This window comes from Bombina bombina, chromosome 4 (assembly GCF_027579735.1).
Source record: "Bombina bombina isolate aBomBom1 chromosome 4, aBomBom1.pri, whole genome shotgun sequence".
Classification (NCBI taxonomy): Eukaryota; Metazoa; Chordata; class Amphibia; order Anura; family Bombinatoridae; genus Bombina; species Bombina bombina.
In genome coordinates, this window is record NC_069502.1 from 192,189,546 (window position 1) to 192,215,582 (window position 26,037).

At 39.3% G+C, this 26,037-nt stretch overlaps 1 protein-coding gene across 1 annotated transcript in view; it reads right to left on the reverse strand.

The window, feature by feature from the left end:
* The window catches only part of TPO (thyroid peroxidase), a 290,022-nt gene that overhangs the window by 165,813 nt on the left and 98,172 nt on the right, over nucleotides 1-26,037 (reverse strand). Inside the window, exon 7 of the mRNA XM_053711339.1 lies at nucleotides 16,838-17,096. Coding sequence (XP_053567314.1) covers nucleotides 16,838-17,096 — 259 coding nt within the window. The remainder of the gene's footprint in view (nucleotides 1-16,837; nucleotides 17,097-26,037) is intronic.

Consider the following 26,037-nt stretch of genomic DNA (forward strand, 5'->3'; position numbering starts at 1 on the left):
AATCTAGAGATTTTAGTAGATGTTCTGCTCCTAGCTGAATTTATCTGTGAAAGATCTGCTCCTAGTTGGATTTATCTCTGAAAGATAATCAATATAGTGTAGTATGCTCAAAGTAGATATAGATGTAGAAATAAGGCTTACCAGATGCTTGGTCAATGCGTTTTGGCCTCTCACAGGCCTTTTTCAAGACTTTTCAAGACCTGTGAGAGGCCGAAACGCGTTGACCAATCATCTGGTACGCCTTATTTCTACATCTATATGTACTTTGAGCATACTACACTATGTTTATCATCTTTCACAGATAAATCCAGCTAGGAGCAGATCTTTCACAGATCAATTCAGCTAGGAGCAGAACATCCACTAAAATTTCTGGATTTCCACCTGTGGTCGCAGCACTAACCCTGCAGCACCCAGCTGCACTAATCTCGCAACACCCAACTGAACCTTGAGAATAATTTTTCATTCACTAACTTTCATCACTTAGACTTATATTGCACCTACGAATTTATTGATCCTAGCTTCAACACATTTTTTCATCTTTTTTCATCAATGGCATCTTTTGGCAATTTCTGCTAAAAAAAAATTCAATTTTTTTTCACATTTTTACATTTTTGTATTTTAATCATTTGTTGAAGGACTATCCTTTTTCTCTCTCACTATTCTGCACTATTTTTGAGCTTTCAGTCACATCCCCTTTTTTCTCCTACACCATCACTAATGAGGGATCATCTATAACATAACTATATTGGATACCTAAGTATACACTTGGAAATTCTACATCATATTTTCACTGAACCTGGGATTACAAATTACACTCATCTGATAGGAACAATTTGTGACTTCTCACTAAACCACGGCCAAGACCCCGCTGTGTGTATATATAGCTTTTATTCGCATATTATTATCAAGATTTTCTACTGTCACATCTTACCAGTCTTTTTGTATGTTGATGTACTATTTGAATATTCCACATAGGTACCTTTACATATTGCATATTATTTATTGTTTTAAACTTTTGTTTTAATTATTGTTTTAATTGTTTTAACTGTCAACATTTATTGTCATTAATAAATACAAGTGTACTACCTATTCACATCCTAGCCCACTTCTAGTTGAGGCGCTCAGGCTACACCCATATATTCTTAGAGTTCCTTATTGACAGCTAGAGGTCAAGACAGCCGGAGCATATAGGATTACACAGGTGCTAGGTATATATTCCATTAAACTATATCAACCCCTAAACCTAATATCCCCTAACTTTAACATAATTAAAATAGACCTATATTAAAGTTACAATTATTAACTAACTACCTATATAAAAATAAATACAAACTTACCAGTGAAATAAAAATAAATAAAACCTAAGCTAGCTACAATATAACTATTTACTAACTACCTAGTTAAAATAAATACAAACTTACATGTGAAATAAAATAAAACCTAAGTTTACACTAATAAAAACTAACATTACTAAAAATAAAAAAACCTAACATTACTAAAAAAATAAAACTACAGGTACAAAAACTAATAAACACTAAAATTACCAAAAATAAAAAAACTACCATTACAAAAAATAACAAACAAAATTATAAAAAAAAACATTATTTCTATTCTAATACCTTGTTGTTTTTTTTTTTAAAAACACACCCAACCCAACAACACACAACTACCAAGGGCCCTTAAAAGGGTTTTTGTAGAGCATTGCCCTAAAGTTAACAGATCTTTTGCAAAAAAAAATAAAAACAAACACCCCCTAATATTACAAACCTCCACCCCCCAAGCCCAAAAAATAAAAATAAACCTATTCTACACATTCCCCCAAAAAGGGCATTTGTATATGTACATTCCCCCTTAAAAGAGAATTCAGTTCTTTTTCAGCCCATTAAAAATAAAAAACGCCTAATCTAAAAAAAACAAACAAACAAAAAAAAAACTAAATTTATGCTTACCTGATAAATGTATTTCTTTCTGGACATGGTGAGTCAAAGAGCAACACAGTTAAACTGCTAAGTATCACTCCCTTACCCACAACCCCAGTCATTCGACCGAAGTGTAATGGAGAAAAAGGAGTAACACAAGGTGTAGAGGTGCCTGTCAAAAGAGGTTATAGTCAAAAGAACAACTGTCTTAAAATAAAGGGTGGGGCCGTGGACTCACAATATCCAGAAATAAATAAATTTATCAGGTAAGCATACATTTTGTTTTTCTTTCCTAAGATATGAAGAGTCTACGGCTTGAGTAATTACTGTTGGGAACCAATACCAAAGCTAGAGGACACGGATAAATAGGGAGGGTCAAGACAGGCAGTCCTAAACAGAAGGCATCACCGCTTGAAGAACCTTTATCAGCCGAGGAAAAAATATCAAATTTGGAAAAAGAATGTAGAGAAGGCCAAGTTGCAGCCTTTGCAAATTTGTTCCACAGAAGCTTCATTTTTGAAAGCCCAAGAAAAGGAAACAGCTCTTTTGGAATGAGCCGTAATTCTCTCAAGAGTCTGCTGTCCAGCAGTCCCATATGCCAAACAAATTATACTTTATAACCAAAAAGAAAGATTAGTAGCAGTAGCTTTCTGACCTTTACATTTCCCAGAGAAACAGACAAAGAGGGCAGAGGACTGGTGAAAATCCTTAGTCGCCTGTAAGTAGAATTTAAGAGTACTTACAACATCCAAATTTTGTAACAAACGTTCTTTGGAAGAAAAAGGATTATTACACAGAGAGGGAACAACAATTTCCTGATTGTTATGTCTATTAGAAACAACCTTAGGAAGTAAACCTAACTTAGTACGAAGAACCGCCTTATCAGCATGAAAAATAAGATAAGGGGAATCACACAGCAGTGCTGAGAGTTCAGAGTCTCTTATAGCAGAAGAGATAGCAACAAGAAACAAAACCTTCCAAGATAACAACATAATATCTATGGAATGCAACGGCTCAAACGGAGCCAGCTGTAAAACTTTAAGAACAAGGTTAAGGTTCCAAGGAGGAGCAACAGACTTAAAGACAGGCCTGATTTTGACCAAAGCCTGACAAAAAAATTGCACATCTGGCACATCTGCCAAACATTTATGTAGCAAAACTGATAAAGCAGAAATATGACCCTTCAGGGTACTGACTGACAATTACTTCTCCAGGCCTTTCTGAAGAAAATATAAAATTCTAGGAATTCTAATTCTACTCCAAGAGTAGCCCTTGGATTTACACCAATAAAGATATTTATGCCATATCTTAGGGTAAAACTTTCTATTACCAGGCTTGCGAGTCAGAATCATGGTCTCAATGACCGACTCAGAAAAACCACACTTAGACAGAATTAAGCATTCAATCTCCAAGCAGTCAGCTTCAGAGAAATTATATTTGGATGAAGGAAGGGACCCTGAATCAGGAGGTCCTTCCTCAGAGGTAGTTTCCAAGGTGGTAGAGATGACATCTCCACTAGGTCTGCAAACCAGATCCTGCGAGGCCACGCAGGGACTATTAGAATCACCAACACCCTCTCCTGTTTGATGCTTGCAATGACTCATGGAAGGAGAGCAAACGGAGGAAATAGGTATGCCAACCTGAAAACCCAAGGACCCGCCAGAGCATCTATCAGTACAGCCTGTGGACCTCTTGACCTTGCACTGTACCTTGGAAGCTTGGTGTTCTGATGGGACGCCTTCAGATCTAACTCCGGCACCCCCCATTTTAGGACTAAGCTGGAAAATACCTTTGGATGGAGTAAATCCACTTCCCAGTTGTCTATTCCTGGAATGTGGATGTCAGATAGACAGCAATTGTGGGTCTCTGCCCACTGAAGAATCCGAGTAACCTCCTGCATGGCTAAGGAACTCCGAGCTCCTCCCTGGGGATTGATGTAAGCCACAGAGGTTATGTTCTCTGACTGGAACCTGATAAATTGGGCTGAGGACAACTGAGGCCAAGCCAATAGAGCATTGTAAATCACCCTCAACTTCAAGATGTTGATGGGAAGAGCAAACTCTTCCCGAGTCCAAAGGCCCTGAGCTTTTAACAAGTTCCAGACTGCTCCCCAGCCCGGCAGGCTGGCATCCGTGGTCACGATCACTGCCAAAAGAGCCCCCAGAACCTTTGAAAAAAATCTGGAAGCCATGGCTAGACCAAATGGAAGGGACACGAACTGGAAATGTTTGTCCAGAAAGGCAAATCTCAGGAATCTGTGATGGTCCCTGTAAATAGGAACATGAAGATATGCATCCTTTAGGCCTATGGTTGTCATGCACTGACCCTCTTGTACTAAAGGAAGAATGGAGTGTATAGTCTCCAACTTGCAGGATGGAACTTTGAGAAACTTTTTTAGACACTTCAAGTCTAGAATGGGACGGAAAGTTCTCTCTTTTTTGGGAACCACAAATAGGTTGGAGTAGAACCTGAGACCCTGTTCTTGCACTGGAACTATCACTCCCAGGGAGGAAAGATGTTGTATATATTTAAAGAACGCCTCTTTCTTTTCTGGTTTGCAGATAATCTTGAGAGATGGAATCTGCCTCTGGGAGGAAAAGTCTTGAATTCCAATTTGTAACTCTGGGATACTATGTCCACAGTCCGGGGATCTGGGACATCTCATATCCAGGTTTGAGAGAACTAAGAATGTCTGCCCCCCATCTGATCCGATCCCGGATCGGGGGCAAACCCTTCATGCTAATTTGGAATCAGCTGCAGGTTTCTTTGATTGTTTCCCCTTGTTCCAAGACTGATTGGGTTTCCAAGAAGACTTGGATTGTTCCTGCTTGGAAGAAGAAGGGGAAGGCTTTCCTCTGAAGTTACGAAAGGAATGAAATTACTCTGACGTCCTTTAGGCCTATTCTTCTTATCTTGAGGTAGAAAAGACCCTTTTACACCCGTACTATCAGAGATAATTTCTGCCAAACCGGATCCAAACATGGTTTTGCCCTTGTAAGGAATCACCAGAAGCTTGACTTTAGAGGAAACGTCTGCAGACCAGGGTTTCAACCATAACCATAATGACCTGCGGGCTAGGACAGCGAAACTAGAAGTTTTAGCTCCTAGTCTAAAAACCTGTAAAATGGCATCTGCAATAAAGGAATTGGCCAACTTAAGAGCTTTAATCCTATCTTGAATTTCATCCAAGGAAGTCTCTACTTGAAGAGAATCAGACAAGGCATCTAACCAATAAGATGCTGCACTAGTCACAGTGGCAATAACACCGCAGGTTGCCATTGGAGACCTTGATGAACATAAATCTTTTTCAAATAAGCCTCCAACTTCTTGTTCATTGGATCCTTAAAAGAGTAGCTATCCTCAATAGGAATAGTGGTTCTCTTAGCCAGAGTGGAAATGGCCCCTTCAACTTTGGGTACAGTATACCAAGGGTCTTTAATGGAGTTCTCAACAGGAAACATTTTCTTAAAAATGAGAGACGAGGCAAAAGCCACCCCTGGTTTCTCCCATTTATGTGAGATAATCTCCCTAGCATGGTCCAGCACAGGAAAAACCTCTGAAGTGGAAGGTTCATCAAATAAACCATAAAGTTAACTAGATTTCTTAGGAGTGACAACAACAGGGGTATCAGAGTCATCTAAAGTAGCTAAAACTTCCTTTAACAATACACAAAGGTGTTCAAGCCTAAATATGAAGGATAGCACCTCAGTCTCAGAAGAAGGAATTATACTATCCGAATCTGAGATTTCACCCTCAGAAAGTCCCGATGTATCTTCCTCATCAGACTTATGAGAAAGGGCAACTTGAGAAGCAGAACTGAGGACAGACACCTTGCTTTCTGAATTTCTAGATTTCCTCTTGCGTTTTCCCTGTAATCTGCGAATGGCAGCTAATGCCACAGATACCGCTAAAGATACCTGGGCAGCAATTTCTGCTTTTAAATAAACTCCAATAGTAGTTATAGAGGAACTGCAGGGCACTGCATGTGACACCATTGAGGCTTGGGATGTAGCAGGAGAAAGCTGAGGTATTATTTTGACAGCATCATCCTGAGAGACATTAGGCTCGAAAATTTTATCTTTATTTTGCGAGGTTTTCTTGACACATGAAGAACAAAATTGCATAGGAGCTGCAATTTGTGCATCTAAAAATAATAAGCATGAATAATTCATGAGAGCAGGCTCTTGATCCATATCAGACATGTTGTGAAACGTGTACAGATAAGTATCAAAGATTTTAATATTCAATTAAAATAAGCTAAGGAAAAAATACACTTTAAATTTTATCCCAAATTAGGATTGATCCCCAGCTAAAATTATGTGAGAAAAGTTAAGAAAAAACATTTAATAAACATTCAAACAAACTTCTAAAATACCCCTCAGGCAACCCCACACCTCAATTACTGAGGTACCTTACCACTACCAATTAAGACCGGGTCACCTAGAAATGGAGAAAACAACCTTTTTCCTCAGAAACGTTATGAAGTAAAGCGGGTTATGTGACTGCAACTGCCGAGCTCAAATTACTGCTGCAACACTGAGAGGCACCACTACCTGGTACATTGAGTACCAGAAATATACATTTTTTAAAACCTGAAATATCCGTTTTTTCAAACCTGACAGTTTAAAATGTTGCATCATTTTATTTAAAAGCAAAGGGGAAATTAATAAACTGCTGAAATAGAAAATTCAGCCTTACTTTCAGTTTAAACTTGTATTGTTTTATCAAGTAAATATGTGTCAGAAAATAAAGCCTAATAAAATCATTTGACCCTTTCGTTTTAACCCTTTCAGTTCTAACGACGGCTCTGAGCCGTCGCAGAGTTTCCCACTCAGGTGCTAACGACGTCTCAGAGCCATCGCTAGCACTTTCCCACCTTGAGGGAGATCTGGGGGCTCTCACCCACTCCTACCCCGGCGATTGGGCCTGTATAGTGACAGGCATCAACGGGGTTTCACGTTGTGCATGGTGACCTCACACGCAATGACGTGATGACGTCACCGCGCAACTGTTTTAAAAAAACAGAATTTATGTTTACCTGATAAATTTCTTTCTCCAACGGTGTGTCCGGTCCACGGCGTCATCCTTACTTGTGGGATATTCTCTTCCCCAACAGGAAATGGCAAAGAGCCCAGCAAAGCTGGTCACATGATCCCTCCTAGGCTCCGCCTACCCCAGTCATTCGACCGACGTTAAGGAGGAATAATAGCATAGGAGAAACCATATGGTACCGTGGTGACTGTAGTTAAAGAAAATAAATTATCAGACCTGATTAAAAAACCAGGGCGGGCCGTGGACCGGACACACCGTTGGAGAAAGAAATTTATCAGGTAAACATAAATTCTGTTTTCTCCAACATAGGTGTGTCCGGTCCACGGCGTCATCCTTACTTGTGGGAACCAATACCAAAGCTTTAGGACACGGATGAAGGGAGGGAGCAAATCAGGTCACCTAAATGGAAGGCACCACGGCTTGCAAAACCTTTCTCCCAAAAATAGCCTCAGAAGAAGCAAAAGTATCAAACTTGTAAAATTTGGTAAAAGTGTGCAGTGAAGACCAAGTCGCTGCCCTACATATCTGATCAACAGAAGCCTCGTTCTTGAAGGCCCATGTGGAAGCCACAGCCCTAGTGGAATGAGCTGTGATTCTTTCGGGAGGCTGCCGTCCGGCAGTCTCGTAAGCCAATCTGATGATGCTTTTAATCCAAAAAGAGAGAGAGGTAGAAGTTGCTTTTTGACCTCTCCTTTTACCTGAATAAACAACAAACAAGGAAGATGTTTGTCTAAAATCCTTTGTAGCATCTAAATAGAATTTTAGAGCGCGAACAACATCCAAATTGTGCAACAAGCGTTCCTTCTTTGAAACTGGTTTCGGACACAGAGAAGGTACGATAATCTCCTGGTTAATGTTTTTGTTAGAAACAACTTTTGGAAGAAAACCAGGTTTAGTACGTAAAACCACCTTATCTGCATGGAACACCAGATAAGGAGGAGAACACTGCAGAGCAGATAATTCTGAAACTCTTCTAGCAGAAGAAATTGCAACTAAAAACAAAACTTTCCAAGATAATAACTTAATATCAACGGAATGTAAGGGTTCAAACGGAACCCCCTGAAGAACTGAAAGAACTAAATTTAGACTCCAAGGAGGAGTCAAAGGTTTGTAAACAGGCTTGATTCTAACCAGAGCCTGAACAAAGGCTTGAACATCTGGCACAGCTGCCAGTTTTTTGTGAAGTAACACCGACAAGGCAGAAATCTGTCCCTTCAGGGAACTTGCCGATAATCCTTTTTCCAATCCTTCTTGAAGAAAGGATAGAATCCTAGGAATCTTAACCTTGTCCCAAGGGAATCCTTTAGATTCACACCAACAGATATATTTTTTCCAAATTTTGTGGTAAATCTTTCTAGTTACAGGCTTTCTGGCCTGAACAAGAGTATCGATAACAGAATCTGAGAAACCTCGCTTCGATAAAATCAAGCGTTCAATCTCCAAGCAGTCAGCTGGAGAGAAACCAGATTCGGATGTTCGAACGGACCCTGAACAAGAAGGTCTCGTCTCAAAGGTAGCTTCCAAGGTGGAGCCGATGACATATTCACCAGATCTGCATACCAAGTCCTGCGTGGCCACGCAGGAGCTATCAAGATCACCGACGCCCTCTCCTGATTGATCCTGGCTACCAGCCTGGGGATGAGAGGAAACGGCGGGAACACATAAGCTAGTTTGAAGGTCCAAGGTGCTACTAGTGCATCCACTAGAGCCGCCTTGGGATCCCTGGATCTGGACCCGTAGCAAGGAACTTTGAAGTTCTGACGAGAGGCCATCAGATCCATGTCTGGAATGCCCCATAGTTGAGTGACTTGGGCAAAGATTTCCGGATGGAGTTCCCACTCCCCCGGATGCAATGTCTGACGACTCAGAAAATCCGCTTCCCAATTTTCCACTCCCGGGATGTGGATAGCAGACAGGTGGCAGGAGTGAGACTCCGCCCATAGAATAATCTTGGTCACTTCTTCCATCGCTAGGGAACTCCTTGTTCCCCCCTGATGGTTGATGTACGCAACAGTCGTCATGTTGTCTGATTGAAACCGAATGAACTTGGTCCTCGCTAGCTGAGGCCAAGCCTTGAGAGCATTGAATATCGCTCTCAGTTCCAGAATATTTATCGGTAGAAGAGATTCTTCCCGAGACCAAAGACCCTGAGCTTTCAGGGATCCCCAGACCGCGCCCCAGCCCATCAGACTGGCGTCGGTCGTGACAATGACCCACTCTGGTCTGCGGAATGTCATCCCTCGTGACAGGTTGTCCAGGGACAGCCACCAACGGAGTGAGTCTCTGGTCCTCTGATTTACTTGTATCTTTGGAGACAAGTCTGTATAGTCCCCATTCCACTGACTGAGCATGCACAGTTGTAATGGTCTTAGATGAATGCGCGCAAAAGGAACTATGTCCATTGCCGCTACCATCAACCCGATCACTTCCATGCACTGAGCTACGGAAGGAAGAGGAACGGAATGAAGTATCCGACAAGAGTCCAGAAGCTTTGTCTTTCTGGCCTCTGTTAGAAAAATCCTCATTTCTGAGGAGTCTATAATTGTTCCCAAGAAGGGAACCCTTGTTGACGGGGATAGAGAACTCTTTTCCACGTTCACTTTCCAGCCGTGAGATCTGAGAAAGGCCAGGACGATGTCCGTGTGAGCCTTTGCTCGAGGGAGGGACGACGCTTGAATCAGAATGTCGTCCAGGTAAGGTACTACTGCAATGCCCCTTGGTCTTAGTACCGCTAGAAGGGACCCTAGTACCTTTGTGAAAATCCTTGGAGCAGTGGCTAATCCGAAAGGAAGCGCCACAAACTGGTAATGTTTGTCCAGGAATGCAAACCTTAGGAACCGATGATGTTCCTTGTGGATAGGAATATGTAGATACGCATCCTTTAAATCCACCGTGGTCATGAATTGACCTTCCTGGATGGAAGGAAGGATAGTTCGAATGGTTTCCATCTTGAACGATGGGACCTTGAGAAATTTGTTTAAGATCTTGAGATCTAAGATTGGTCTGAACGTTCCCTCTTTTTTGGGAACTATGAACAGATTGGAGTAGAACCCCATCCCTTGTTCTCTTAATGGAACAGGATGAATCACTCCCATTTTTAACAGGTCTTCTACACAATGTAAGAACGCCTGTCTTTTTATGTGGTCTGAAGACAACTGAGACCTGTGGAACCTTCCCCTTGGGGGAAGTCCCTTGAATTCCAGAAGATAACCCTGGGAGACTATTTCTAGCGCCCAAGGATCCAGAACATCTCTTGCCCAAGCCTGAGCGAAGAGAGAGAGTCTGCCCCCCACCAGATCCGGTCCCGGATCGGGGGCCAATATTTCATGCTGTCTTGGTAGCAGTGACAGGTTTCTTGGCCTGCTTTCCCTTGTTCCAGCCTTGCATTGGTCTCCAAGCTGGCTTGGCTTGAGAAGTATTACCCTCTTGCTTAGAGGACGTAGCACCTTGGGCTGGTCCGTTTTTACGAAAGGGACGAAAATTAGGTCTATTTTTTGCCTTGAAAGGCCTATCCTGAGGAAGGGCGTGGCCCTTACCCCCAGTGATATCAGAGATAATCTCTTTCAAGTCAGGGCCAAACAGCGTTTTCCCCTTGAAAGGAATGTTTAGTAACTTGTTCTTGGAAGACGCATCAGCCGACCAAGATTTCAACCAAAGCGCTCTGCGCGCCACAATAGCAAACCCAGAATTCTTAGCCGCTAACCTAGCCACTTGCAAGGTGGCGTCTAGAGTGAAAGAATTAGCCAATTTGAGAGCATTGATTCTGTCCATAATCTCCTCATAAGGAGGAGAATCACTATCGAGCACCTTAATCAGTTCATCAAACCAGAAATATGCAGCTGTAGTGACAGGGACAATGCATGAAATGGGTTGTAGAAGGTAACCCTGCTGAACAAACATCTTTTTAAGCAAACCTTCTAATTTTTTATCCATAGGATCTTTGAAAGCACAACTATCCTCTATGGGTATAGTGGTGCGTTTGTTTAAAGTAGAAACCGCTCCCTCGACCTTGGGGACTGACTGCCATAAGTCCTTTCTGGGGTCGACCATAGGAAACAATTTTTTAAATATGGGGGGAGGGACGAAAGGAATACCGGGCCTTTCCCATTCTTTATTAACAATGTCCGCCACCCGCTTGGGTATAGGAAAAGCTTCTGGGAGCCCCGGCACCTCTAGGAACTTGTCCATTTTACATAGTTTCTCTGGAATGACCAACTTTTCACAATCATCCAGGGTGGATAATACCTCCTTAAGCAAAATGCGGAGATGTTCCAACTTAAATTTAAATGTAATCACATCAGATTCAGCCTGATGAGAAATGTTCCCTGAATCAGTAATTTCTCCCTCAGACAAAACCTCCCTGGCCCCCTCAAATTGGATTAGGGGCCCTTCAGAGATATTAATATCAGCGTCGTCATGCTCTTCAGTAACTAAAACAGAGCAGCCACGCTTACGCTGACAAGGGTTCATTTTGGCTAAAATGTTTTTGACAGAATTATCCATTACAGCCGTTAATTGTTGCATAGTAAGGAGTATTGGCGCGCTAGATGTACTAGGGGCCTCCTGAGTGGGCAAGACTCGTGTAGACGAAGGAGGGAATGATGCAGTACCATGCTTACTCCCCTCACTTGAGGAATCATCTTGGGCATCATTGTCATTATCACATAAATCACATTTATTTAAATGAATAGGAATTCTGGCTTCCCCACATTCAGAACACAGTCTATCTGGTAGTTCAGACATGTTAGACAGGCATAAACTTGATAAGAAAGTACAAAAAACGTTTTAAAATAAAACCGTTACTGTCACTTTAAATTTTAAACTGAACACACTTTGTTACTGCAATTGCGAAAAAACATGAAGGAATTGTTCAAAAATCACCAAATTTTCACCACAGTGTCTTAAAGCCTTAAAAATATTGCACACCAAATTTGGAAGCTTTAACCCTTAAAATAACGGAACCGGAGCCGTTATAAGCTTTAACCCCTTTACAGTCCCTGGTATCTGCTTTGCTGAGACCCAACCAAGCCCAAAGGGGAATACGATACCAAATGACGCCTTCAGAAAGTCTTTTCTAAGTATCAGAGCTCCTCTCACATGCGACTGCATGCCATGCCTCTCAAAAACAAGTGCGCCACACCGGCGCGAAAATGAGACTCTGCTTATGCTTTGGGAAAGCCCCTAAGAAATAAGGTGTCTAATACAGTGCCTGCCGATATTATTATATCAAAATACCCAGATAAAATGATTCCTCAAGGCTAAATATGTGCTAATAATGAATCGATTTAGCCCAGAAAAGTCTACAGTCTAAATAAGCCCTTGTAAAGCCCTTATTTACGATCGTAATAAATATGGCTTACCGGATCCCATAGGGAAAATGACAGCTTCCAGCATTACATCGTCTTGTTAGAATGTGTCATACCTCAAGCAGCAAGAGACTGCACACTGTTCCCCCAACTGAAGTTAATTGCTCTCGACAGTCCTGTGTGGAACAGCCATGGATTTTAGTTACGGTTGCTAAAATCATTTTCCTCATACAAACAGAAATCTTCATCTCTTTTCTGTTTCTGAGTAAATAGTACATACCAGCACTATTTCAAAATAACAAACTCTTGATTGAATAATAAAAAACTACAGTTAAACACTAAAAAACTCTAAGCCATCTCCGTGGAGATGTTGCCTGTACAACGGCAAAGAGAATGACTGGGGTAGGCGGAGCCTAGGAGGGATCATGTGACCAGCTTTGCTGGGCTCTTTGCCATTTCCTGTTGGGGAAGAGAATATCCCACAAGTAAGGATGACGCCGTGGACCGGACACACCTATGTTGGAGAAATGACAATGTTAAGTATAGGAAAAGGGGGCATGCTGCTTAGAAGTCTGTACCTCAGGCATCTAAGCAGCTACAGACCCCAAAGAACCACTGTTGGAAAGGTAATCACCTAACCTTTCCAACAGTGTAAGTCTTGGGATGTGAAAAAAAGAAAACGTTAAAAAATATTTCTAAAAATAAAAATAAAAAAACCTTTAAACAGCTTAGCACCCAGGTGTGAAAGTGCTTAGCACTCAAAGGGTTAAAAGAGTTTAAATGTTAGACTCACACATGCTACAGTGCCTGCTTCATGCCCCAGTGTAACCCATGCAACAGGATTATCTATGTTGGGGCACCAATATGGCCTAGTAACGTCTATACAAATAATCCTTCAATAGAATGTGAAATGGTACTCACAAGGATGAAGCACCAAATGGTGCAGGTGACGCAGACTGGATTAATTAGCAGTGGTCCAGCTCACTTTGTGCCAGCGTGTCAAGTACTTGGTATAATAAGCAGCAACCCAGAAGTCAGTTCCTATGAGTGACAAAACATACCCCCCATAACCTAGCACAGTTTGAACAAGCAAAGGTGCATTTATTGGTTAAACTTACAATTAGGAGCGAACCTCCAGGTGCAGTAAAGGCAAGCTGGGACCTCTCAGTCGCCCAGTAGACTATGCTCAGGCATAGGAAGAGTCCACTCACCAGCCACACAATGTGCCAAAAGAAAATCCTCAGGATAGCAGCAAGTGTATCATTAAAACAAGATTTTATTAAAAACAAAGCAATGCGTTTCTCAGCCAATGAAAGACTGTTTCCTCAGGCTATACAATACAGCCTTTGAACGGTTGAGAAACGCATTGCTTTGTTTTTAATAATCTTGATAAAGGCAGTTGATACTGCCGAAACGCGTAGATTTACTTACTCTCATTTGGATACTTATTCACACTTTGTGTCATATGTTGCAGCTCACAGTTTCATTTCAATCTCTATGACATATATATAGAGAGAGAGATATGAATAATTCCTGTGTGCAACACTCTCAACGCTAATTGTAGCCTTCCTATTCCTATTCCTCTCCTGCGGCACTTAAACAGGTTCATTTCTACCTTTCTGAACATACACCGAGATAGATATATGACTAATTCCTGTGTGCCTGTTTGTTATATCCCGCTCCTATTATAGCATCACTCCTCTCGCAAAATCTTTATACTACCATTAAACAGAGGACAATAGACTGCTTGGAGCCTTTTCCAGATGGAAGACGGATTATAAAGGACGGATCAACATTGTGCTGTTTCGAACAGCTGAGAGACAAAATCTGCTACACATTCTGAGGAAAATCACCAGATATTTGCAAGTATTGCTGCTAAAAATTACAGATTAACATAAAGTTTCTATTTTCAACTGATAATTTTTCAAAAATATCACTGTGTTCAGTCTGGTTGTTACGATTGGAGGATTCCTACAAGTCAGGTGACGTGACGTCACAACTCACGGCTCTTCACTCATAGTTGTTTCTAACGGACAACATATCGGACACATCTATCATTCGCTCTGGGTCTTAAAGCTGTTTGGATCCTACATGTTCATTTACTAATACTATATGTACAAGCATTTTTTGTGATCATTGCAATAACATCACTTTTTTATGCCTAGTTAGGTTGATATTATTGTCACTTATTAATTTCCCATATTGGTATATTACTATCTTGAGACTTTATTACCAATTGTTCTTAGAAATATTATCGATTTATTTTATATGAAAAAAATTTTTTTAGCATTATTTTATTTCACTGATGCTGGCATCATATATATATATTTTTAACTGCTTAAATATGCACAACGGTATTTACATATTGCTGATATATACTTTTCATTCAATTTATATAATTGTTACTACCTTTTCCATTTTTTCCTTTTCTTATATATATTAATATTTTTGTATACATATTTTTTGATTACTACTGGTTAGCTCCACTTTGGAGTGCTTATCCCACCATCCTTTATATATTTTTCACTTACAGTCTGTATATGGAGATTTACTAGACTACCTAGGGATTTAAGCACACACCATTTAGTTAGCACTCACACCACCCCTCTATTTTGTCTACCTTTGTTTTTAATATTATCTTGTTTTAATGATACACTTGCTGCTATCCTGAGGATTTTCTTTTGGCACATTGTGTGGCTGGTGAGTGGACTCTTCCTACGCCTGAGCACAGTCTACTGGGTGACTGAGAGGTCCCAGCTTGCCTTTACTGCACCTGGAGGTGCGCTCCTAGTTGTAAGTTTGACCAATAAATGCACATTTGCTTGTTCAAACTGTACTAGGCTATGTGGGTTATGTTTTGTCACTCATCGGAACTGACTTCCGGGTTGCTGCTTATTATACCAAGTACTTGACACGCTTGACCACTGCTAATTGATAAAGTCTGCATCACCTGCACCATTGGGTGCTTCACCCTTGTGAGTACCATTTCACATTCTATTGAAGGATTATTTGTATAGACGTTACTAGGCCATATTGGTGCCTCTGTGTCTACCTATTTTACTTTTCCCATAGGGCTCTCCTGTCACAATTTGGCAGTTGATTGGCTGACCTTTTTGAACCCGCAAGAAGAAGGGGCCATACGAGCTAAACAGTGCAAGCGGAGCGGAGGGGTTATGAGTAAGAAAACCAATCTCCATTAAGCCCGTTTCAGCTTGTATGTATTTATATAATATGTATGCTATTCTCATCCGGGGATGTTTGCAACTCAAAATATATACAGTTTATTTGAAGCACGGACACTTTTCTTGTTAGGTTTTATTAGTGTAAGCATAGTTTTTTTTTTTTTTTCACAAGTAAGTTTGTATTATTTTAACTAGGTAGTTAGTAAATAGTTATATTGTAGCTAGCTTAGGTTTTATTTTTATTTCACAGGTAAGTTTGTATTTATTTTTAAATAGGTAGTTAGTTAATAATTGTAACTTTAACATAGGTATATTTTGTTGCACTGTGGGGGCCAGCGGTTTAGGGGTTAATAGGTTTAGTTAGTGTTGGCAATGTTTGAGAACGGCGGTTTAGGGGTTAATAGGTTTAGTTAATGTTGGTGATGTTTGGGAACGGTGGTTTAGGGGTTAATAGGTTTAGTTAGTGTTGGCGATGTCGGAGAAGTGTGGTTTAGGGGTTAATAGGTTTAGTTAGTGTTGACAATGTCGGGGAATGGCGGTTTAGGGGTTAATAGCATTATTTAGTGATTTAGTTGATTTGGCGATATCGGGGAATGGCAGTTTAGGGGTTAATAGCTTTATTTAGTGATTTAGTTAGTGTCGGCGATGTCGGGGAACTGCAGTTTAGATTAGAACAATGAAAAATTCTGAATATGAATAATGGATCTGAAAATTCAGATTGGATGCATTTGAATCTTCAAATCGGCCACAATTCGACCGAAAATGAAAATTCGGCCGAAACTAAGTGCACATGTCTAATAAATAGAACACATTCTGCTATGTGAAGAATATTGGATTATGAAATATACAATATTATCTTCTTATGTTGCTATTTTAAATAACTGTGATTGTGTTTGAGTGACTTACGGAGATTTTTTCAACTTTTTCAGCTCCTTTGAAGTCTTGTAATATGAACACAAATCTCCAAGCGCAAAAAATTGCTCCTAGCGGTTTTAACGCTCGAACACTAGTGCAAATTGCCACTCCAATCGTAATCTGAACCATAATAAATTATTTAAGTCATATCTTTTTTTGTAAATATTGGGTTGCATTTTCAATTGAATGCTGTTCGGCACAACAAAAGTCTAATTTTGACTACTTTATTTTTAATATTTAATTCTGTTGTGCAAAACTGAATATAAAGATTAATGTGGAATGGTGATAACTTGTTTTTTTACTTTTTATATTTTAACAAAATTATTTTTATTTTATTAAAATTATTCAATAACTTTCAATTTCAGATATCATAATTATATTGTAGGTATAGTATAATTAAAGCAATTAAATTATTTGGCAAATGATAAAATATTTCTTCACTATACATTGTAATTATAAATACCTTCTTTAATAATTCTCCATGGACGAAAGAAGACTTCATTTAGTGGCAGGCTTTGGTATTTTGAAAGCTCTTTATATTCTGAGTCTAACCTGTGTACTATGGGTGGAACTGTTGCATGCCCAAAACGAAATGCAGCTGTTGAAAATATATTTGATATTGAAGGATTTATATTTTCATCATATCCTTTATAAGTGCCAATATACTGATCAAAAGCGGTTGGACCAAGAATTTTTGGGAAGTAGTCTCGAATAGATATGATCTGTCAAAAAAAATAAATTATAGACAGGTAAAAAAAGTGTAAAATTGTATTAGACATTTTCTTGATTTTTCCTTTATCTGCGTCTCTGATTAGGCTCTGTAGTAAAATAGTTCATTTTTCAGTAGTTTATAAATATGATAATGATCCTTTTTTTAGTTTTGAAGAACAATTATTATAACAAGCCTAATAAAGCATATTTATACTTCAGTTATCTGGACTTATGTTTTTACTGAGATACTTTTGCAATTTGTACTTCTAAAACTTGCCAACCTTACACTTTTTTTTATCTCTCCATTAGCCTGAATGACCTGGTTTAAAGTGTTCTGTCCAGTCTGACTGCTACCATGTAAAAATAAAGACAGAGATATAGGATCTTAATAGAATTCATGACCTTATATTTACAGCCAAGTAACCATATTATGTCTTAACATTTTCAGGATTTGCACTATTAGCAGTTCTAAGGCTTTCACTTGTTACAGGGAATCTGCAGCAATAACCATTGCTATTCAAAAATCATTTCACTGCAAAAAAAAAGTATATGCTCTGTCATTTTGAGCAACTATGCATTGGGTGAATCAAATACATCTCAGGTCTTCATTTATGCCAATTCATTGTATTTTTATTTATTTAATTAGTGTTGACTATTTATTAAGTTGATTTGCTTAAAATGATATGCATAATAACTTTCTTTAGAAATAACAATTATGGAATGAACCTGTCCAGTGAATTGGAATAACTGCACGGAGTACCTTCTAATCTTTTTGGTTGCATATTTTAAGGGATTCTAGTATGGTAGAAATCCATAGGAAAACCTGGTTATTGTGTTTGCTAGCTGTTTTGCACTGTTTAAAGGGACAGTCTACACCAGAATTTTTATTGCTTTAAAAGATAGATAATCCCTTTATTACCCATTTCCCAGTTTTGCATAACTAACACAGTTATAATAATATACTTTTAACCTCTGTGATTATCTTGTATCTAAGCCTCTGCAAACTGCCCCTTTTTCAGTTCTTTTGACAGACTTGCAGTCTAGCCAATCAGTGCCTGCTCCCAGATAACTTCTCGTGCACGAGCACAGTGTTATCTATATGAAATACGTGAACTAACACCCTCTAGTGGTGAAAAACTGTGAAAATGCAATCTGAAAGAGGTGGGCTTCAAGGTCTAAGAAATTAGCATCTGAACCTCCTAGGTTAAGCTTTCAACTAAGAATATCAAGAGAACAAAGCAAAATTGGTGATAAAAGTAAATTGGAAAATTGTTTAAAATTACATTCTCTATCTGAATCATGAAAGTTTATTTTGGCCTAGACTGTCCCTTTAAGCACCACCAATACTTTGCACTAAGATAATTTGACATAACTAAAATACCATCATTAGATTGTTAATTTAAGATGGCAAACACATTTCTGCAAAAATGTTAATATTAACACTTTGAAAATGATACAAAGACATCAAAGTTGAATCAATTAACTGTCATATAGTTGCCCAAAATGGAAACAACTTTGTTTTTGCTTAGTTTATCCAGTGGTATTTCATTCCATTAAAAAAAAAAACATAATTTGAATAACTCTTTGCATGATTGTGATTTTTCCAAAATAACATGCTTAACCTATTGAGGTTCCATGTATTATTGTACGGATGGTAAACTTGGGAACCTGTCAGGTGAACAGGCAGCAGATACTGTATATATCTGATGCTTGTATTTTCTATTGCACAAGCGATTGATCACACAAGAAGAGGGCATGTTGATTGCCCTGAACAAGCGAGTTTGGGGTGATTTATCTCTGCAAAGTAAGAGGCGGTGGAGAGGTTACAAAGCATCACTTGTATGATCTCAGCTTGGCAACACTCCCTGAATAGTACGTGCTGTCCTTGGTTGAAGAATATATACTGGCATTTTCACTTATCCTTCATTAAGAAAAAAAAAAAAAGCAATAATACATTTACTGGTTTCATATTAAAGGATATGCAATATTAATACATGGCTAAATATAAAAGATATCAACTGTGCCCATGAGTAAAATTTAACTGTAGTAACATTATATAAACATTGCAATTTAAATGATTAAAAAATATAATTCAATACAAAATGAAATTACAAAATTAAATTGAATGGGTAATTTTGTAATTCACCAACTCAGGCCTCGCTTCCATTGAGTCGTTAAAAATGGAGCCGTAAGCTACCGAAGCGGACGACAGCTAAAAGTAATTTACGGCTCCATTTTAGTACCAGGTTTCCATTGAAAAGATTAGCGTGTTGCGCGCAGTCGCTCTTTTCGGCCGTACGTAAGTTTGCGTTGCCAACCGATGTCGGATTTGTCGAAAAGCGCGCCATAACAAGTGCATTGCCATGGTAACCCGACCTCTGTCTATAAGAATAACGGTTTGCGCCTGCGCTCTTTACCTGTGATCGCCTCTAGAGAGAAAGACACGGGAGCTAGTTGCGTTGGTAGGAGTTTTGGGTTTTTGAGAGTTGTTTGAGAGTTAGTGGAGAGTTTGATATTTGATTTTCATATATTCTTATTGTAGGCCTCATATAATATTAGGAACACACACACACACATCCATACATTAGTTAATTAACACACATTAGTTTATACACACAAATACACACACACACACATACACACTTTTATTTGATACAAACACATTCACATTTTTTTTTTTCATTAACCCCCATATCCCCATCTTCCTTTATTACTCCTTTCATTAATCCCCTTATTCCACTTCCCATCCCCCCTTTGACTACCCTTCCCTTCCTCACTATATAACTTGTATTTTTATATATACATTTTGCCCATCCTATTTTTTTTTTTTTAACATCCCATATTTTTTGTTTCATTTGACTATATAGCTCACCCCTTTCTTAATTTGCATCCCTTATTATTTTTCTATAATTTTGTTCTAATCCTCCTTAGTTTTTCCTTTTTCATTTACATCCCTTTGTTTATTTTCACCCCCACATTTTATTTTTATTTTGAGGGATATAGAATAGAGATAGTTAGGGTCTAGATAGGTTAGGTAGTTAGTTTTGAGGATATTTAATTTAGGGTTTAGTTAGGTGAATTAGTGTAGTTAGGTAAGCTAGGGACTTTAGTGTTAGGTTAGAGTTAGGGAGGAAGGAGAAAGGGATGGATAGGCCTAGTGGAGTTGGGAAGGGGGTGGCTAGGGGGAGGGCAGTGGTGAGGGTGGATAGAGGGAGGGGGAGGGGGGAAGTAGGGAGTAGTATGGGCAGGAATAGGGGCCGAGGTTTGGGTGGAGGATTTGTCCTTCCTCAAACCCTGGCAGAGGAGGGAAGGAGAGAGGGTGGAAGAGGAATGGAGGTGGGAGGAGTGAGGAGGAGTCAGCCTCAGCTAGGCACAAAAAGAAAAGGGAAAGTGGGGCAGACTGTGGCAACTGGGGGTGGGGCTGGTGGTAGCCTGTCACAGCCTGCAGGGACAGAGGAGGTAGAGAGGGCTGGTCCCCAGTCACAGGAGGGAGAGTCTGTGTCTGCTGGCCCTTCAGGTGTGAAGGGCAGGCTAAGAGAGGAGAGGTACTCTGAGGAGGAGAAGGAGGCTCTTGTTGAGGCATACTTGGAGAGGGCAGCTCAGCTGGAGAACCCTAACCTGAGGCCGGCTGTCCGGAATAAGCTGTGGGAGGAGATTCGAGTGGCAGTCAGCTGCTTAGGACGTAATCGTTCTACTGCCAGCATTAAACACCGCTATCATGACTGCAGGAGGGAAACCAAAGCTAAGCTGGCACAGCAGGCCAAATATGCACGTGGGACAGGTGGTGGTCCTAGCAAGAGAATACACCTAAGGTCATGGGAGGAGATGATGGCCAATGTCATCTCAGATGAATCTGTCCTAGGATGTAAGGGGACAATGGACACGTCAGTGCCAGCTGAAGAGGTCCATGAAGGTGAATATTAAATATCATATGTAATAAATGTTTTATTTCTAACAAATATATGTTAACATCAGAAATATATATCGGCTTTGTTTTTTAAAATATAAATGTAATCATACACATGTGTAATACAGAATATAGAATGTTCATATATTATATATGTTTAGTAATCAATTGTGTTCAAGCATCAATGGAAAACATACCTAGGTAGGATTAGTACAAGTAATGTTTTACATGGTTCAAAGTCTAATTTGCACAGTAACTTAAAGTGATAGTAAACCCAATGTTTTTATTTCATGATTCAGATAGAGCAGCAATTTTAAGCAACTCTCTAATGTACTACTATTATCAATATTTCTTTGTTCTCTTGGTATCTTTATTTGAAAAAGTAGGAATGTAAGCTATGGAGACTTTGCATTTTTGGTTCAGAACCCTGGCTAGCGCTCGTGATTGGTGGCTACATTTAGCCACCCAATAAGCAACAGCAACCCAGGTTCTGAAACAAAAATTGTCTGGCTCTTAAGCTTTACATTCTTGCTTCTCAAATAAAGATACCAAGAGAAGGAAGAAAATATGATAATAGGAGTAAAATATAAAATGTTGACTAAATTTGCATGCTCTGTCTGAATCATGAAAGTTTAATTTGTACTTCATTGCCCCTTTAATGGCATCTTAACATAGTTGTAGTGGATATATTCATCCTGATTTCTGGAGTGGCTATCTGCTCAAACAAGCAAGGGTATAGATTTAAATTCTTTCTATCTATATCATATATATGGACTATGTGTAATACAAAGAGTCGCTTGGAGGCACAATCTTTAAATATACACCTCTGGTTAAATATGTTTAAGTTCATACAGAAATAATATATATATATATATATATATATATATATATATATATATATATATATATATATATATATATATATATATATATATATATATAAAACTATATCTATATCTATAAATTTGATTTTCAAATGTTAGATGTTTCATCAGATTAATTTATAATTACAATTTATTTTTCAGAATTGGAACATGAGTATGAGTCCTCAACAAGACCGGAGGCCAGTGATGTTCCGGAATTCAGTGAGGAGGAGGAGGGGGATGTTATTGAAGCTGGATACTCCTACCTCAGCATACTTGAAGGAGATGAGCAACAGCCACTGGCCTATGAGGTTGAAAATGTTCCTGGCCCATCCCCATATTCATCTGGGAGGACATATCATCAGATGCAGCCTCCACCACCACAGCATTATCAGATGCATCCTCCACCACCACAGCATTATCAGATGCATCCTCCACCACCACAGCATTATCAGATGCATCCTCCACCACCACAGCATTATCAGATGCATCCTCCACCACCATAGCATCGGCAGATGCCTCCTTCATCACCACAGCATCAGCAGATGCATCCTCCACCGCAGCATATGTACTATATGCCACCTCAACAACAGATTCAGCACCCTCCCATGGCACAACAAATGCCGCCACCACTACCACCACAACAACAATCACCACCCCCCCCCCACCAATGTCTGTCCTCAATTGGATATTGAGCCACCCACACAGTCCCCAAGACTGAGTGACGACAACCTCACACAGAGCCAGGAATATGTGCCAGAGACACCTATACAGCCACAAGTGCCCCCCATGGAATCCAATATCCCCGCACAGTCCCAGCAGGATGCTCTACTGAGGCTCATTCACAGGGAGCTTAGACTTACTAGGCTCCAGCAGCAGCATGATTTCAGGAGGCTACAGAGCCAGATGGACATACATAATGCCACACTCGTCCGCCTGGCAGAGGCAGTGGAGAAGCTTGCAGATAGGCCGCAAACTCCCTCCTCACTCGCATCCTCCGTTATCTCCCTGCAGGACCCTGAATCGCATGTTTTAGCCTCCCAGTCAGCTGGTGTGCGTCGCCCAAGACGCCACACTTCCATCCCAAGTACCTCTCCTCCAAAGGTCAAATCCCGCCGCAAGCATTAATAAGTATTTTTCTTTTTAAATTATTTCCAGATATATAATATCTAATTTTTTTGTATGAAGCACTTTCTTAAGTGTGATTTCCATCTCATAAATATGCATATATTTTTCTAATCAAAATTAGAAAATATATTTCAAAATTGTTTTAATAGCTGTTTATTTTCAAAACATTAACAGCTTTATTCATTTTTATTTCACATGATGTCAATTAATATGCAGGTGTACATTGTTGATAAATGTATGTGTCCTTTTATTGAGGATATTATGCCGTTTAAGAATACTTGGGGATACGTGTCTGAAATTTATACAGTATATGCTATCTAACATTGGTCAACGTGACATGTGTAAATGTTATGATTTATATTCCACAAGCATATGTTGTTTGCTCCTTCAGATGAAGCTAATAAGGCTTATACAGTTATAGAAGAGTTGAAAAGTAAATATTCCTTCCTGTTGATATGGCCAAACACCTTGCATTCATTCTAGTCCTATGTGGAATGTAATATCTGAAATATATACCTATCATGACTAATGCACTCCTTTTTGTCAAGATTATTATTCAATATTTAGAATAATTAGATAAATGTATCTTTATGATATTTAAGCAATGATGTATACACAACATATATGTGATTGCCATGATATAGAGGTGATTAATACATTTTAATTGACATCATATGAACAGACACAGACTCTCCCTGGGACCAATGCACAATGCACTTTTAAATTGTTTCAATAATTCCATGTTAAAGACAATACTTCATATCTCTTGAAGTATGTAATATTAAGCACGTATGTATTTTGGTTAATAGTCTAAATATTGCAAATGTATTATCTGCTTTAGCAGACATGACAATACATATATTTTATAAATATTAGTACTATGACACATTATAACTTTAATGTGTTATCGTTTTGTATTGAATAAATATGATTTTCACATTGAAAATTACATTTGAATGAGGGTAAATCTGTAATAATAAAACTCATCTTCATTATAAACAACTTATTTCCTTTGAATTATTTTTCTATATGTATTGAGATTATATATAGCATCCCTGGGCAAAGGTTTCATTTTGAATAGGTAGATATTTTATTTATTTTTATAATATTTTACCAGGAAAGATACATTGAGATTTCTATAGTTTTCAAGTATGTCCTGGGTACACAAAACATTGCATTGATACAATGGGTACAATAAAATAAAAAAAAATAATAATACATATGCCCAAAAATTTAACATAGAACAGGTAGGAAATATATAATCAACAATGACAGGTGCATTCTGTTTTGAGATATGTAGAGAGGGATCTCTTAAAGAATATTAGGCATGGGGAAGGTTTGAAAGTGTGCGGGAGGTCGCTCCATAATTGTGGTGCTTGCATATATTTTTATATGTACATACATATTGATATTTCTATGACAACATGGGTGCAAATATTCCTATACATAGGACCAATAAATGTAGCATATATAATGTTATTTGTACATTGAAACACTCATAATTTCTTTGGGATTTGCAATTTCAACGAGAAACAGGCCTCAAAAAAGCTCTTTTTCCTCCTTTACACCTAGTTGAGCTGGGGGTAATATGTCTCAATGTATCGACAGCCTCCGACAGTGTATTAACGGTTAGCGCTTTCAATGGAAACCTGGTATAATTTATCGATTAACGGCTTCTATTACTTTCTATGGGACGCGAAAATCTTTTCGGCAGCCGAAGTCTGGCAGCCGATATTGAGGTATAACGCGCCATTGGAAACAGTCGTTAAACGCTATTGCTTTCGACAGCATATTTAACGGTTTGCGAGTGCACGCAAACTGAATTACGACTCAATGGAAGCGAGGCCTAAGTGTTCACTTCCATTGAGCCGTAATTATGTTTGCGTGCGCTTGCAAACCAATAAATATGCTGTTGGAAGAAATTTCATTTATCGACTGCTTCCAATGGCGTATTATACCTACATTTTGGCAGCCAGAAACATTTTCGTGTCCCAAAGAAAATATTAGAAGCCATTAATCTATAACATACCAGGTTTCCAATGAAATTGCAAACCGTTAATGCATTGTCGGTGGCTGTAGTTACATTGACAAAAATTACACCCAGCTGTAGAAATACATTGATATTTGTAATATATATTATTATTATTATCGTTTTTTTGTAGAGCGCCAACAGATTCCGCAGCGCTATAAACAAAGGGGGAGTACAACAAAACAATTATAGGGTAGAGGGCCCTGCCAAGAGTTGCACTGTTGTAGTCAGCTCTTAAGAAGGTGATCTACAAACAGCTGGACTTTTAGGCTTACATGCTAAGGGGGTTCAGGGGATTGCAGTGGAGAAGAGGAACTGGTATTAGGAAAGGTTAGCGTAGGTTGTATGCGTCCTTGAACAGTAGAGTCTTTAGGGAGCACTTGAAGCTTTTAAAACTAGAAGAGAGTCTTGTGGAGCGAGGCAGAGAGTTCCACAAGATGGGAGCCAGTCTGCAGAAGTCCTGTAAACGGGAGTGTGATGAGGTGACAAGAGAGGAGGAGAGTAGGAGGTCATGAGTAGAGCCAAGGGGATGGGAGGGAGAGTATCTGGAAGGTCTGAGATATGGGGGGAGCAGTGCAGTTGAGGGCTTTGTATGTAAGAGTGAGAGTTTTGTGTTTGATCCTAGAGGCAAGAGGAAGCCAGGGAAGGGATTGGCAGAGAGGCGCAGCAGATGAAGAGCGACGTGTAAGGAAGATGAGTCTGGCAGAGGCATTCATTATTGATTGTAAAGGAGCTAGGCGGCAGGTGGGGAGACCAGAGAGGACAGAGTTGCAGTAATCAAGGCGGGAAAGAATGAGAGAGTGGATTAAAATCTTAGCTGTGTCTTGTGTAAGGAAGTGTCTAATTTTAGAGATGTTTTTAAGGTGGAAGCGGCAGGCTGTAGCCAAGGACTGAATGTGAGGAGTGAAGGAAAGATCTGAGTCAAATGTGACCCCGAGACATCGGGCATGCGGGGTAGGGGTAATGATGGAGTTGTCGACAGTTATAGAGATATTGGGGGTGGAGAATTTGGAAGAAGGGGGAAA